Below are 14,063 nucleotides of genomic sequence, written 5' to 3'. Positions count from 1 at the left end.
GATAAAAAAAATAGAAAAAATTCCAAGTTAAAATACTCAATATGACAAAATAAATAATTAATAAATTCATTTTACTAAATTTATTTTACTTCAAAATTATTGAATATCAATTTCATAACAAATAAATTCATTTTATTAAATTATAATTTTTTTTACTTTTTAAAAATTAATTTTAATCATTATTTTTAACTTTTTACTCTTTATAAACACTTTTACAATTAAATATAACATTAACAATTATCATTTTATATTACTTTAATAGTTAGAGACATTTTGATAATCTTTAATTTTTACTAATTAAATTAATTTTTTTAAACTATCACATCAATCAAATCCTACACTAATTCTCACAAACTTTACTTTCAAATTCACTCTCAATTATCCACAAATCCACTCAAAAAACAACTACAAAATTACCCTCAAATCCATTCAAATCATCTCTCCCAAATCATCTCCCCAAATATACCCAAAAGAACAAAGCCTTAGAAACAAAAATTAGGAAGTTGGCTACTCCTACTTACTTCAACAGACTACAAGATAAATACAAAAATGATGGTACATGACCAGTACGTATGTGAACTATGCTCTCTATGAATTACTTCAATAACCTTTTTTTCCTTTGAATTAACTACCTCGTAGTATTGGACTCCCTATCATTCATAGAGACTCTGGACTAGTGGAAGGCCTGATTCTTGCTGGCATTCGCAAATGTTTCAAAGAATTTTTAGGCGTGATAGACATTTTGTTCAAGTCCGGGTTAAAATCAAGATCTTCAACAGTCACCATCATATCATCATCAATCATATCTTTTGTATTAGTGTCAACAAAATCATCATCTGTCACTTCACTGCCACTCTCACTGACTTCGGAAACGTTATCATCATCGTCATCGTATGTAGTTCTGACTTTTGACCACCGAACAAAATGTGGTCTAATGTAGCTGTGATTGATTGATAGTTGGAGAGGAGAGCAAAATCAGCATGAGCATAAAACTTAACCAGGTAACATGTCAAGGTCAAATGACAAAAATTCAGATAATTAAACTAACCTTTCACTTTTCTTCAATAAACATGGATCAAACGGAAAGAACATGTCAAGTCTATCCATCCCGCCAAAAGCCTTGGAAAGATCAGACTCGAGCATGTCATTGAAAACGAATGACTCTGATACCATGAAAAGTTTAGCAGCCTTTGCCTGTCTAAGAAATTCCACTACTACAGTAGGCAAACACACCTGGTACATAAATTTATGTTAAACTTAAAAGTTATGTTCAAAGAGTTCTGACAAAGTGCAAAACTTCACCCCTTCAAAGGTCACGAGGAAAAGAATATGACGTCTATCTGGATAATCTTTTCCATAAATAATTACAAAAAGAAAATAAAACCTTCTAATGATAAAATTAGTTAATTTGTTAGCTTAAAAATAAACTATTTGGAAAGGTTAATCCAACAAAACCTCAATTAACTGTATATAAACTAATATTAGTTTGATGATTTAACTTTTTCTCATTTTCTTCACCTATGAGTTCTTATAAAAAAGTTTCCTCATCATTTTATACACAATTATACAAGATGTTTATATTAAAAAACATCACTGTTAAAACTTAGAAGTGTCTTACCTTCAACGGACACAATTTATGTTTCCAGATTGCCTCCATAGGCATATTAAGTAGCTGCAATTTAAGCCTAGGAACGTCCATGAGAGATCTCATGCGAAAACACAGAATGTACATGATAGCCTGCTCACACAAAAAATATATATATATAATGAACAATGAAGAATACTGTAAGACATCAGCTTTATGGCTCCCCCCAACTAAAAAGGTCAAATGTGATAAGACTCACCTGACACCCAGAATAAAAAACTTGATGTGCTCGTGGGTTCATACCAGAATCACGTAACTTACAATAAGCATAACATTGATCAACCAAGCTGAAATCACGAAAAAAGACCATAAAATCAATTAATAACAATTTGCCTCTTCTACTACAAGATAAAGATAACTTATTTGGTCATAAATGAACAGATGACATTCAAAATGTTTTCAAACCTTTGTATGATGGTAGTGACCAACGCAGCCGAAAGGAACTTTGCACGAGAGAGATAACTAGCAAGATAAGCAACAGCACTCATCCTACAATGAATGAAGGCAATTACCAATGTCATGTTCTCTAAATATTGATTATAAAAAATATTTACATTTGAATATACATTTTATGAACATGTCAAAATCCACGTCAGTCCAGTTTATCATAAAAAACCATCTCATGGTTAAGAGTCGTACAGCTCACTTCTACAACAAAAGTAAGTTGCAGCAACAAGGGTCACCATTTTTATACAGTAATCAATACATAACAAAGTTATTAAGGGGTTATCATTCCAGTTGCAGCATAAACCACAAAAACAGTTTACAATGTTGTAACTTGACCAGTATTGGTACAAAGTTACACATGTCATGAAATGAAAGAACACATTAAGGCAGTCAACCAACTCTAAAATATTTCTCAGCTGCACACATAAACCCCAATTAACATACGTAGTTCATTGAATAGTCAAATGGGTGAATTTTAACTTTTTTACCACAACAAAAATACCTTGTTATAGGTGGATTAACATCAGAACCAAACATATCTGCAAGAACCATGGCAAACTTCACACCACATCCTTCAGGGTCCAGTGCACACGCATAGAACATCACAAACTGGAACAAAATAGAGCACTAATGAGAACACAATTCTCAGAAATAGTACCAGAAAGACAAGTTGTAACAACAGTACCTGGGTAAATTTTGACTTGTATGCATTCAGTACAGTTTTCTGGAATGAATGAAGTAGAATATCGAATACCTAACAGAAGATAACAAGAGTATTAAGATGAAGCCATGTTGATGGACAGTTTAAATGTGTTTTGTGCCCTAATGTTGAAACTATGTGCATAATTTTATAGATGGGAATACCTCAGCCAATCGGCCACTGCTTTGACAGGATTCAAGGTGCAATAAAGCTAGCACAATTAGGTTATCTAATTTTTCAACAACCTTATTATTGCCTTGCAAATATTTCCTATTTAACAACTCTGACTGAGGCTGTAAAATGAAGACAAGAAATTCATGAGATAACACATAAGAAGCAAGAAATTAAACAAATACAATACAGACATAAAAATGTACTAATAAACATAAACCAGGCAAAAAATACAGAACCAAGGATAGGAATAAGAGATTTCTATCCTTCAAGCAAATATAATTTTTTTTATCGGCTCAAGCAAATATAATTAAATTGACTCTATAACTTCTGAACAACCAAATAAACTCGGCTCAGTCATTTTAATTGTCAAAGAACACATCATTAAATCACAGTATGAACTTCAAATAAATTAAAAGAAGCATACCATGCTATCAGAGTTCTCATCCTCCTCTGCAAATTTAATAATATCTTCTAACTCCATATCAAATATGCCTCTGGTATCTTCTTGCAAGATTCCATTCCATCCAATTTCCACCTACAACCATTTTAATAAATATGAATGGTCAAATGATCCAGCATTTCTTTGAGAAAAATTTCAAGGGAGAATTAACTAACTTACATCCAACTCTAGCAACCTATCCACAAGAGCAGGCAGCACTGTAGAACCGACAGTTTCTCCAATTGCACCACTCTCCAACTTTAACATATTCTCAACATATAGGACAATCTCCTACAAGCAACAAAAAAGTGAACCCTGATGAAAAAGACACTCTCCATAGTCTATATCAATAAATAATGTATTTCTACAGACTGTTTTGAAATCAAAAATGCATATTAAGTGTAAATATAACTTAAATAACCACTATACTTTCTCCATAATGAACAGTTTAGATACTGGTCATCGAATGCAAAATTGACAAGATAAAAAAGTATAATGGCTAATCGACATCCAGCTAATTGATACACTATTACATAATACTGATACACAACAAATTCACTTAGTTGCCTCTGGAGAAAATCATATGAACTCACACGATCATAACTGAAGACACTGGGCATGTTCTGGACAACTATGGGACATAGTCGCAAGGGAGCAAGAGGCACCAAATCAGCTATCTCTTTCAAAGCCGCATGCACCCGAGACAGAACTTTATTTTTCCTGTTAATTCCATTCTCGTTATCGAGAGAATCATAGATGTATCGAGGGGGCACAAAATGTTTCACAAGCATCTCCAAACACCAATCAATATATTTTCCATTAGTAGCAGCCTGCAGACAAATATACAAGCATCAAACTTAACAGATTTTGACAAGTGGCTCTATGATTACAAATATCCAATGGTGACTCAAAAGAATTATGTACCAAAGATGTAATGAGTTCCAGCAGTGCATCCATAACCTCAGTTCCATAATTCCAGAGGCTCATTCCTGAAACCTGAGCAAATATTCCACCAAAATCAATCATCCTTCAAGGAGGAAGAATTTGAAGTCCCAATCACGTCAGAGTAAATAAAATCTTACAGCAAAGAGAAGAGATTCGTGATGATCAGAATCTATATAGGACACTGCTCCAGAAAGTGCCTTCAAAGTTGTCTGCAGCCGTGGGATATAACATTACAAGACGATATTAGCACAAAGACTTAGATTTAAGCCCACAAAAAAAAATATATATGCAACATCATCTAACTTAGTTATGATCATTAAATCAAGAACCTACCACAAGAATTGCAACCTCATCAGGACTAAGATTCCTCTTCAGGTGCAAATAACCAACGAGCTCGTCGTAATTCCCTCTATCACCCTGAGCCACAATAACCCAGCTTTTATTCCATTCGGCAATAGAGAGGTAAAATTTCAATTGAACAAAGCCCATAACACTTTCCGAAATCTACAACAACTTACCGTTTTGACTGCACCAAGTACACTTCTGAAGTGGTGAACTAACTGCGAACCACTGTAATCACTGTTATCCATTACCGGACTTTCTTCCTTGTTACTTACACCAACCTTCACCATGCTCTCCTAAAACCCTACACACAAACCCTAACACACCTACAACAAAAGCAAAAAAGGAATTATAATAAATTAATAACCACAAAACACAATAAGCACATAACACAAACCTAAATCAAACAGATAATGCTTATGTAATGTTGAAATGTAATATGTTTTTAGATATAGGATCTGTAGGAGCCTATTGTTTACTGTTTATTGTTGATTACTGTTTTTCATTATTGTATAAGTATGTGTTTAGTGTGAAGATAATAATATGAAAAAAGAGAGTTTCTTTCTCTTAATTCTCCAAAATGGTATCAAGAGCCAAGCACCGGGGCTCTCTTCTGTAGATGCCATCAACCACCAGCCGCCGCCGTCGCCACCGTTTTCGCCGTCGCCGTCGCTGCCGCCGCCGCCGGTACCCCATTTTCTCAGGAAAATTTAGGGGTTTTGTGCGCCTCCGTGAGCGCGACCCAACCCTGGTGGTCGCCGTCCCTGCAACGCCCTCACGCGCCGCCGCAGCCCGCCAGATCTCGCGCGCGTACTGTTCACGCGCCGCCCTACGCTGGTCGGAATTTCACCGCGCATCTAGGGTTCCGCTCGCCTCACTCTCCTGAGCCTATATCTGATCTTACTTCCCTGTTTCAGTGGGTGTAATTGATACCTAGGGTTTTCTCTCTCCCAATAGTTGAATATCTCTCCAAGTCTGGTTCATTTTCCGATCTGTAATGGCATCTACTGCAATTAATTCCTCTCTATCTGCAACTCCTATCATTACATCTGCAAATGGTCTTCTGCAGTGGAATTATGGTTTCTTGGTCAAGGACACCATGATCATCTAGAACAAGATATCTCTATGGTTCCAGATGAAGAAAAATCTCAATGGCAAAAATTGGATTTTCAGTTATGCGCAATTTTGTGGCAGTCAGTGGAGCAAGAGGTTTTAGATATCTTGAGACCCTATAAAACATGTTCATCATTCTGGAAGAGGGCAGAAGATATTTTTGCTAATGATGTACAACGTCTTTTTGATGCAACCCAAAGAGTAGCTTCTCTAAAACAAGTCAACCATGACATGGTTTCTCATATAGCAAAGGCTCGGGCTGCTGTAGAAGAATTAAAGAACTTCTTTGTAGCTGATTCATTAGAAGGGATCAATAAAAAGCTTGACAAGTTTTACATGGTCCTAATTCTGAGAAGCTTACACTCCGATTATGATCATGTACGTGATCAAGTTTTAGCTGGTGATCAAATCCCTTCAATGGATGGTTTGGTTACTCGACTTCTTCGAGTACCTCCATTGGTGAAAGATGAGAATTCAATCGATGTTATTGGAACATCAGCTATGATAATGCCACAAGGAAGAGGAGTGCCACAAGGAAGAGGAGGAGGCAGAAGCAACCGAGGACGTGGTGGTCGTAGCATACGTCCTCCTCCTCAATGCACATACTGTAAGAAACTAGGCCATACTCGAGACAAATGTTATGTTCTACATGGATATCCAGACAAAGTTGCTCATGTGTCTAAATCTGGTGATCTAGAATCCAGAATTTCAAATGAAGAATATGAAGAATTTTTACGTTACAAGTCTGGAAAACCGTCTAATCCTGGCCAATCCTCTGTCATGACTAGTGTGCCTACAGCCAGCCTATCTCAATCTGTGGAAGGTCATAATCCATGGATTCTGGACTCAGGTGCCTCAGACCATATCTCTGGTAACATTCCTTCATTTTCTTCATTGTCTTCTCCAAGAATTCCTCATCTCATTACCGTTGCCAATGGATCAAAAGTGAAATCTCAGGGAATTGGAACAGTTTCCTTATCTCCTTCACTAAGTTTAAATTCTGTGTTATATGTTCCCAATTGTCCATACAATTTAATCTCTTTGAGTCAGTTGACTCGTACCTTAAATTGTTCCATAACCTTTACGGCCAATTCTTTTGTTATACAGGAACATGGGACAGGTCGTCTGATTGGAGAAGGACAGTCTCAAGAACTTTATTTCTTAAAACCTCATTCCTCAGTTTCTTGCTTTACCACTTCATCCCCCAAACTTCTGCATGATCGTCTAGGCCATCCAAGTTTGTTCAAGTTGAAGATGATGGTTCCAAGTCTCAAAAACATCCAAGTCTTAGATTGTGAATCTTGTCAATTAGGAAAACATGTTAGATCTTCCTATCCTAAAAGATCTGAGACACAGTGTGATTTTCCTTTTTCAATAATTCATTCAGATATTTGGGGACCAAGTCATGTTACTTCATTTGGTTTTAATTATTTTGTAACCTTTATTGATGAATTCTCTCGATGTACTTGGGTTTATTTAATGAAAGAGAGATCTGAACTTTTGTCCATATTCAAGTCCTTTTTTATTGAAATTAAGAACCAATTTGGGAAGACAATTAAAATTCTTCGAAGTGATAATGCTAAGGAATACTTCTCTCTAGCATTTTCTTCATTCTTATCTTCCCAAGGAATTTTACACCAGTCAACCTGTCCTCACACTCCACAACAAAATGGCATTGCAGAAAGAAAGAATAGACATCTCATTGAAACTGCACGTTCCTTAATGTTGAATACTAATGTTCCTGTACATCATTGGGGCGATGCAGTCCTCACTGCCTGTTTTCTTATCAATAGGATGCCTTCTTCCTCTCTTAATAATAAAATTCCTCACTCTGTCATTTTTCCCAACGACACTTTATACCATGTTTCCCCACGTGTATTTGGGTGTATGTGTTTTGTTCATAATGTTTCTCCAGGTCTTGATAAGCTCTCAGCAAAAGCTATCAAGTGTGTTTTCTTAGGATACTCTCGTCTTCAGAAAGGGTATAGATGTTATTCTCCCTCCACAAAGAGATATTATATGTCAGCTGATGTCACATTCTTTGAGGATACACCTTTTTTTTCTTCCTCCATGGAGGATCGTTCCTCTGTTCAACAAATGTTTCCTTTACCAACATGTGATCCTCTAATTATTCCTGATTCAGTACCTCAAAATCAAAATCCAAATAACATTGTTCCTCCACCTCTTATCACATATCAACGTCGAACCCAATCTCGAACTCCTAATACTGACGATCCTCGAGACTCGGATCCTTCTGCATCAAATCCTCAGACCATGGATCCTTCATCATCTTCACCTTCTACTGATTCAGATGATAACTGGCCCATTGCCCTCCGTAAAGGTATTCGTTCTACTCGCAATCCATATCCTATTTATAATTTTGTGAGTTATCATAACTTGTCTCCTACATATTTCTCCTTTGTTTCCTCATTATCATCGACTAAGGTTCCTAATAATATTCATGAGGCACTTGTTCATTCTGGATGGCGACAAGCCATGGTTGATGAGATGAAGGCACTTGAACACAATGGCACTTGGGATCTTGTCCCTCTTCCTCCTGATAAGAAGCCTGTTGGTTGTAGATGGATTTATACTGTTAAAGTTGGTCCTACTGGTAAAATTGATCGCCTTAAAGCTCGACTGGTAGCTAAGGGCTATACTCAAGTTTATGGCCAAGACTATTGTGATAATTTTTCTCCTGTGGCTAAAACCAGTACCGTTCGTATTTTTCTTGCTATGGTTGCCATTCGTCATTGGCCTCTTTATCAGTTAGACATTAAAAATGCCTTCCTTCATGGTGATCTGGAAGAGGAGATATACATGGAGCAACCTCCTGGATTTGTTGCTCAGGGGGAGTCTGGATTAGTTTGTAAGTTGCGTCGTTCCCTTTATGGCTTAAAGCAATCACCTCGAGCTTGGTTTGGTAAATTTAGTCAGGTGGTGCAAAAATTTGGACTGAAACGTTGTGAGGCGGATCATTCAGTGTTTTATGGTCACTATTCTCCTGACAAATGTGTTTATCTCATGGTGTATGTTGATGATATTGTTATTACAGGGAATGACATCACTAGAATTAATCAGTTAAAGAATCATCTGTTCAATCACTTTCAAACTAAAGATCTGGGTCGTCTAAAATATTTTCTTGGTATTGAAGTGGCACAGTCAAAAGAAGGTGTCATTATTTCACAAAGGAAATATGCTCTTGACATTTTAGAGGAAACAGGTCTGACAAATTGCAAGCCCATTGACAATCCCATGGACCCAAATCAAAAGTTAATGACAGATCAGGGTGAACCTTTCTCAGACCCAGAGAGATATAGAAGACTAGTTGGAAAACTCATTTATCTTACCATAACAAGACCTGATCTTTCTTATCCAGTTGGAGTTGTGAGTCAATTTATGCAAAATCCACATGTTGATCATTGGAATCCAATACTTCGCATTCTCAGATACATAAAAGGAAGTCCAGGACAGGGACTATTGTATGAGAACAAGGGAAACACTCGGATCGAAGGATATTGTGATGCAGATTGGGCTGGTAGTCCAATTGATCGAAGATCTACTATAGGATATTGTGTTTTACTTGGTGGGAACCTTGTATCTTGGAAAAGTAAGAAACAAAACGTTGTTGCTCGATCTAGTGCTGAAGCTGAATACCGATCTATGGCTCTGACTACATGTGAACTTGTGTGGATTAAACAACTTCTTCAAGAATTGAAGTTTTGTGAAAATGAGCAAATGAAACTGTACTGTGACAATCAAGCAGCTCTACACATTTCCTCCAATCCTGCGTTTCATGAGAGGACGAAACACATAGAAATTGACTGTCATTTTATTAGAGAGAAGTTGTTGTCAAAGGAACTGGTTACTGAATTTGTCAATTCTAATGAACAACTCGGAGACATGTTGACCAAATCTCTAAGGGGGCCTAGAATTCAATTCATATGTTCCAAGCTTGGGGCATATGACTTATATGCTCCAGCTTGAGGGGGAGTGTTGAAATGTAATATGTTTTTAGATATAGGCTCTGTAGGAGCCTATTGTTTACTGTTTATTGTTGATTACTGTTTTTCATTATTGTATAAGTATGTGTTTAGTGTGAAGATAATAATATGAAAAAGAGAGTTTCTTTCTCTTTCCCAAAGCTAACCAGAACCACCTTATATTACTTCTAATCTCTTACTCACTTTCACGTATCTTCAATGGCCCCCCAAGCCTCCCTCACTTACAATCTAAATTTGAACATAACCCCTGCACAAAACCACACTTCTCTTCCTCTTTCTCTTTTCAATAACCCACTACAACTCACACAGCCTCTCTTTCACTCTTTCCAGAAGACCCTTACTCACTACCCTACCACACTTTCACTTAGTACAAAAACCGAGACTCCTAGGTTCCTCTATTACGTCTTTCACGCATCTCTTTTCGCCACCCCACTCCAACTCTTACGTTCACACACTTCCTTCCAGTTAAACCCATTACCATTCTTTTCTTACTCTCCCCTTTTTTTTCATATACCATACTACATGGCACCGTAACCCTCACCCATCCTACTTCTCTACAACCCTTTCAAGTTTCTAAACCCACTTAAATTCTAACCATGTTTCCTCTCCATTCCTTTCATTCTCATTGCTCACAGACCACTCCTCTCAAGCTTTCTTTATTCTCTTCACAACAACCACATTCTCACATCCTCCCTCACATCACTTTTCATGCTCACACACCCCATTTTATTTCAACCCTAATCTCTATCTAAACATCAGGTAACACGTCCCACATAGGAGGTCCATTTCCCACTCCTCCTTCATTTTTGCAGCAACCCTGATTCACGCATCTAACCTTTCCCTCCCAAAAATTTCACGCACACTCTGCATCCCAAGGATACCCTAATGCCCACAGTTCTCAAGGAAAAACTCAATGTAACAGCCACAAAAAAAAAATATAAAGGATGCACCCAAAACAAAACCCCTCATGCATGTATCGAGTACAAAGATAATAGCCTTTTGGACTTCCCCAAACCCAGAGATATACCCTGATTACTCCCCTTACCTGGCTTCCAAGAGTTTGCTCACGATACACTTGCCTCTCTTCACGGTTTCACAGAGTAGATAGACTCCTCCTTGCTCACGGCTGCCGTGTGATCTATGAAGATTTTCTCCAAACGAATGTTTTTCCTAAAACCCTAGATATTAACCTAAATATAGTTTATAAATATACTACTAAAATATCCTCCAAATATCTCCCCCTTATCTCCTAAAATACTTCTGTTAAGATTTGTTTTCCCCCTAGCCTCTCATGTGCGTTTTATTTTTCTCTCGGGCAGTTCTACCGTGAACCCCGGTTAAATTTTTTTTAAACTTTTTTTAATTTAATTTTTTTACTTTTTATTTATAATAATAAATTACAAATTAAAATTTAATATTTCAAATTAAAAAACAAAATAAAAAAATTTAATTAAAAAATTTATTTGTTTTAATTCAATAATAAATAATTTTTTAATAAATATTTAATTAAATTAATATTTTTAATATAATTAAACATATATTAATATTTTAATTTATAAAATATTATTTATTAAACAAAAATAAATAAAACATATTAAAAATTAAAAACAAAAAAAAAAACTTAAAGAAAAATATGTTAATAAATACTGTTAATATATTCAATTTCACTTATTTATATATTAACCGTATTTTCAATCACGATTAACATAATTTTTTTAAGTTTTTTGTTTTTAATTTTATAATATGTTTTATTTATTTTTGGTTAACAAATCATATTTTAAAATTAAAATATTAATATATATTTAATTACATGAAAAATATTAAATTAATTAAATTTTTATTATATTAAAAAAACAATTTTTTGATTATTAAATTTAAATAAATAACTTTATTAATTTAGTTTTTTAATTTAAGATATTAAATTTGTAATATGTTTTATTATTATTATTATTAAATTAAAGTAAAAAAGTAAATTAAAAAAGAAATTTTAATTTATTTAATAGATATTAATTAACGAAGTAAAGACTTATGAACTATTTATATAATTAATATATTTTAAATAAAAAAAAAACTGATTACATGTCAAACCAATGATATAATTTTTATGATTGTAAAAATAATAAAATAATAAAGTTATATAGATATTCAAAGTTAAAATTAATCCTTGCAACATTTTTCCGCTTTTCCTACTTTCTTTAATCTTAATAAACCACTGCCAATGTTATACTAACCAATCAAAATGCTCCCAGTTTTATAACCCTGGACCCATTCTAATTAATATCAATCATACACCAATTATTGTATTCTAAAAGTTAACTTACCAACCCATTCACTTGTAATTTCCCAATGTTTCATACAATTATATCACCTTTATTAAAATAATTCCATACCAACCAATTCAATATCCTTTATGTCAATTCTTAAATTTTATAAGAGAGCATACATCATTTATATAAGCCATCCAATATTAATTCTGGACACTTTCTTCATACGTACACCACTTCCACAACATATTTAACCATTAAAATATAATCAGAATCTAATTCATTTTCTAGACTTGCAACCATTCGTAGCAGCAATTATACAATTCAGTATATCACATATACAATCACGTATAATGTAGGAATTACAAAAAAATCACAATTTCATATAGTCATTTTGACATTCGATACAATTAGACCTTTCATCAATTCAGTGACTTCTCCTATCCTACTATTCCGATCCCACATCAACCTGACATCTACTAACATTCCAACAAAACATAGCATTTCCATTTGCAATAATATATCAGAAAACACAAAACTGATCCTGCACAGAAAAGAACCACCCAATTCCATATAAACCCTACATTGATTAGATATCCCATTAACCCCATCCACACGTTGAAAGCTAAACATATGTTCATATCAGTTTTATTTATCGAAAATAAAATAGTACACATATTTTCATACCCCTAAGCCCAAAACATCCAATCCAGTTAAATCAGATTAATATTTCAGATCATACATACCCCTCTTTACTCTACGACCATATTCCATTTACCTAGTTTCAAGCAATTTTCAATTCTCATCCACTTTAATTAAATCATAATTAACACTGCAGCAAACTAGTTTCACCCATCACATTACACCACACGGATTCAAACACATAAGCTCTCATTCAATTAAAACCAGTTTCTAATAAACAACTCAAACTCATACTTCAACATGCCATTTAATCAACGTTAACTCATACAACAGTAAACGACACAATTTAATCACAATTCCCATCCCATAAATCACTTTCCCGTTCACACACTAATCATATCAAATCTGAACAACCATGTTAGACTTAAATAACCACTTCATATATAGATCACAGTTCATCCAATCCCCCACATTTCATCCCATAACGGAAACTATAAAAATTGACCAGCAGGTACTACTAGCAACAAACTATTTTTGGTCACACTACAACCATTTCACACATATATTCAATCACTGAACAAAACAATCAGAATTAGCATATTTCTATACTACCTCTTCTCAGTGTTACATATTTCCAACGTACCTTTCTATGTTTTGACAGCAAACATAGGTAAGAATTACTCATATTAAAACACCATAACGAATTTGAGAAATGTTAAACATAATCCCAAGCTAACATATACACCTCACCCAAAAACTGAGTTGAACCCCCTGTTATTACCATCAACACAGAGACCAAAACAAGTTTATACATAACAACATCAACACGCACTTAACCATTCACAAGAAGTTAAAGGTCAGCTCCACATACCTACTTCGAAACCTCCCTACAATTAAACCCTCGACCCGAAATTCCTTCAATCGCCCTTTTGTTTTTCACTCAACCTTCGTGCCTTCTCGTTCTTCCGATTTCGCTTCGTCTCACGTCCTCCGCACTCTCCACTTGTTGATTCCTAAGGTTGGTCTCTTTGGCAGAAGAAGAATTAAAACAAAAGGGAAGAGAAGAGAAGAAGGGAGGCTCTCGAATGGTGATGGGAATGAAGCTAGGGTTCCTCGCGTTCTCCCTCTCGCAGGGTTTCTTCCTTCTCCCTTGCCGCCCACTCTCTCCTTTGCCCTAGGGTTTCTAAGGTTTGAAGGAAAAATTAAAAACTGAAAAAGAGCAGATTCGTGATCGAAAAAAGGTTTTCTCCTTCCCCAACTCCTTAGCCCGAAACAGCTTTTAAAAAAAACAAACAAATGCAAATAAAAAAAAAAAACACAAGACATTGGTTTTTGGTTCCCGCCAGAT

At 35.1% G+C, this 14,063-nt stretch overlaps 2 protein-coding genes across 6 annotated transcripts; one reads left to right on the top strand and one right to left on the bottom strand.

Annotated features, from left to right (window-relative positions):
• Positions 1-344: 344 nt before the first annotated feature.
• LOC108331464 (uncharacterized) lies at positions 345-14,063 on the bottom strand. Of its 5 annotated transcripts, none has more exons than XM_017566154.2 (17): positions 13,587-14,059; positions 10,855-10,987; positions 4,869-5,018; positions 4,684-4,767; positions 4,488-4,559; positions 4,330-4,401; positions 3,999-4,235; positions 3,586-3,696; positions 3,391-3,501; positions 2,957-3,085; positions 2,778-2,846; positions 2,595-2,701; positions 2,051-2,134; positions 1,845-1,932; positions 1,619-1,738; positions 1,049-1,233; positions 345-940 (listed from the first exon to the last, which is right to left on the bottom strand). In XM_017566154.2, the coding sequence occupies exons 3-17, from the start codon at positions 4,980-4,982 to the stop codon at positions 658-660; spliced, it is 1,866 nt and encodes a 621-aa protein (XP_017421643.1). In that variant the 5' UTR covers positions 4,983-5,018; positions 10,855-10,987; positions 13,587-14,059; the 3' UTR covers positions 345-657. The 5 variants fall into 5 exon arrangements, with proteins under 5 accessions (XP_017421643.1, XP_017421644.1, XP_017421645.1 ...); XM_017566155.2 differs by having other exon boundaries at positions 10,855-10,979; XM_017566156.2 differs by lacking the exon at positions 10,855-10,987 and having other exon boundaries at positions 13,587-14,063.
• LOC128196210 (uncharacterized) lies at positions 5,761-7,025 on the top strand. The gene is made up of 2 exons (XM_052876445.1): positions 5,761-6,676; positions 6,913-7,025. The coding sequence occupies exons 1-2, from the start codon at positions 5,818-5,820 to the stop codon at positions 7,023-7,025; spliced, it is 972 nt and encodes a 323-aa protein (XP_052732405.1). The 5' UTR covers positions 5,761-5,817.

This window comes from Vigna angularis, chromosome 4 (assembly GCF_016808095.1).
Source record: "Vigna angularis cultivar LongXiaoDou No.4 chromosome 4, ASM1680809v1, whole genome shotgun sequence".
NCBI lineage: Eukaryota > Viridiplantae > Streptophyta > Magnoliopsida > Fabales > Fabaceae > Vigna > Vigna angularis.
This window is presented reverse-complemented; position numbering and strand designations above follow the sequence as displayed.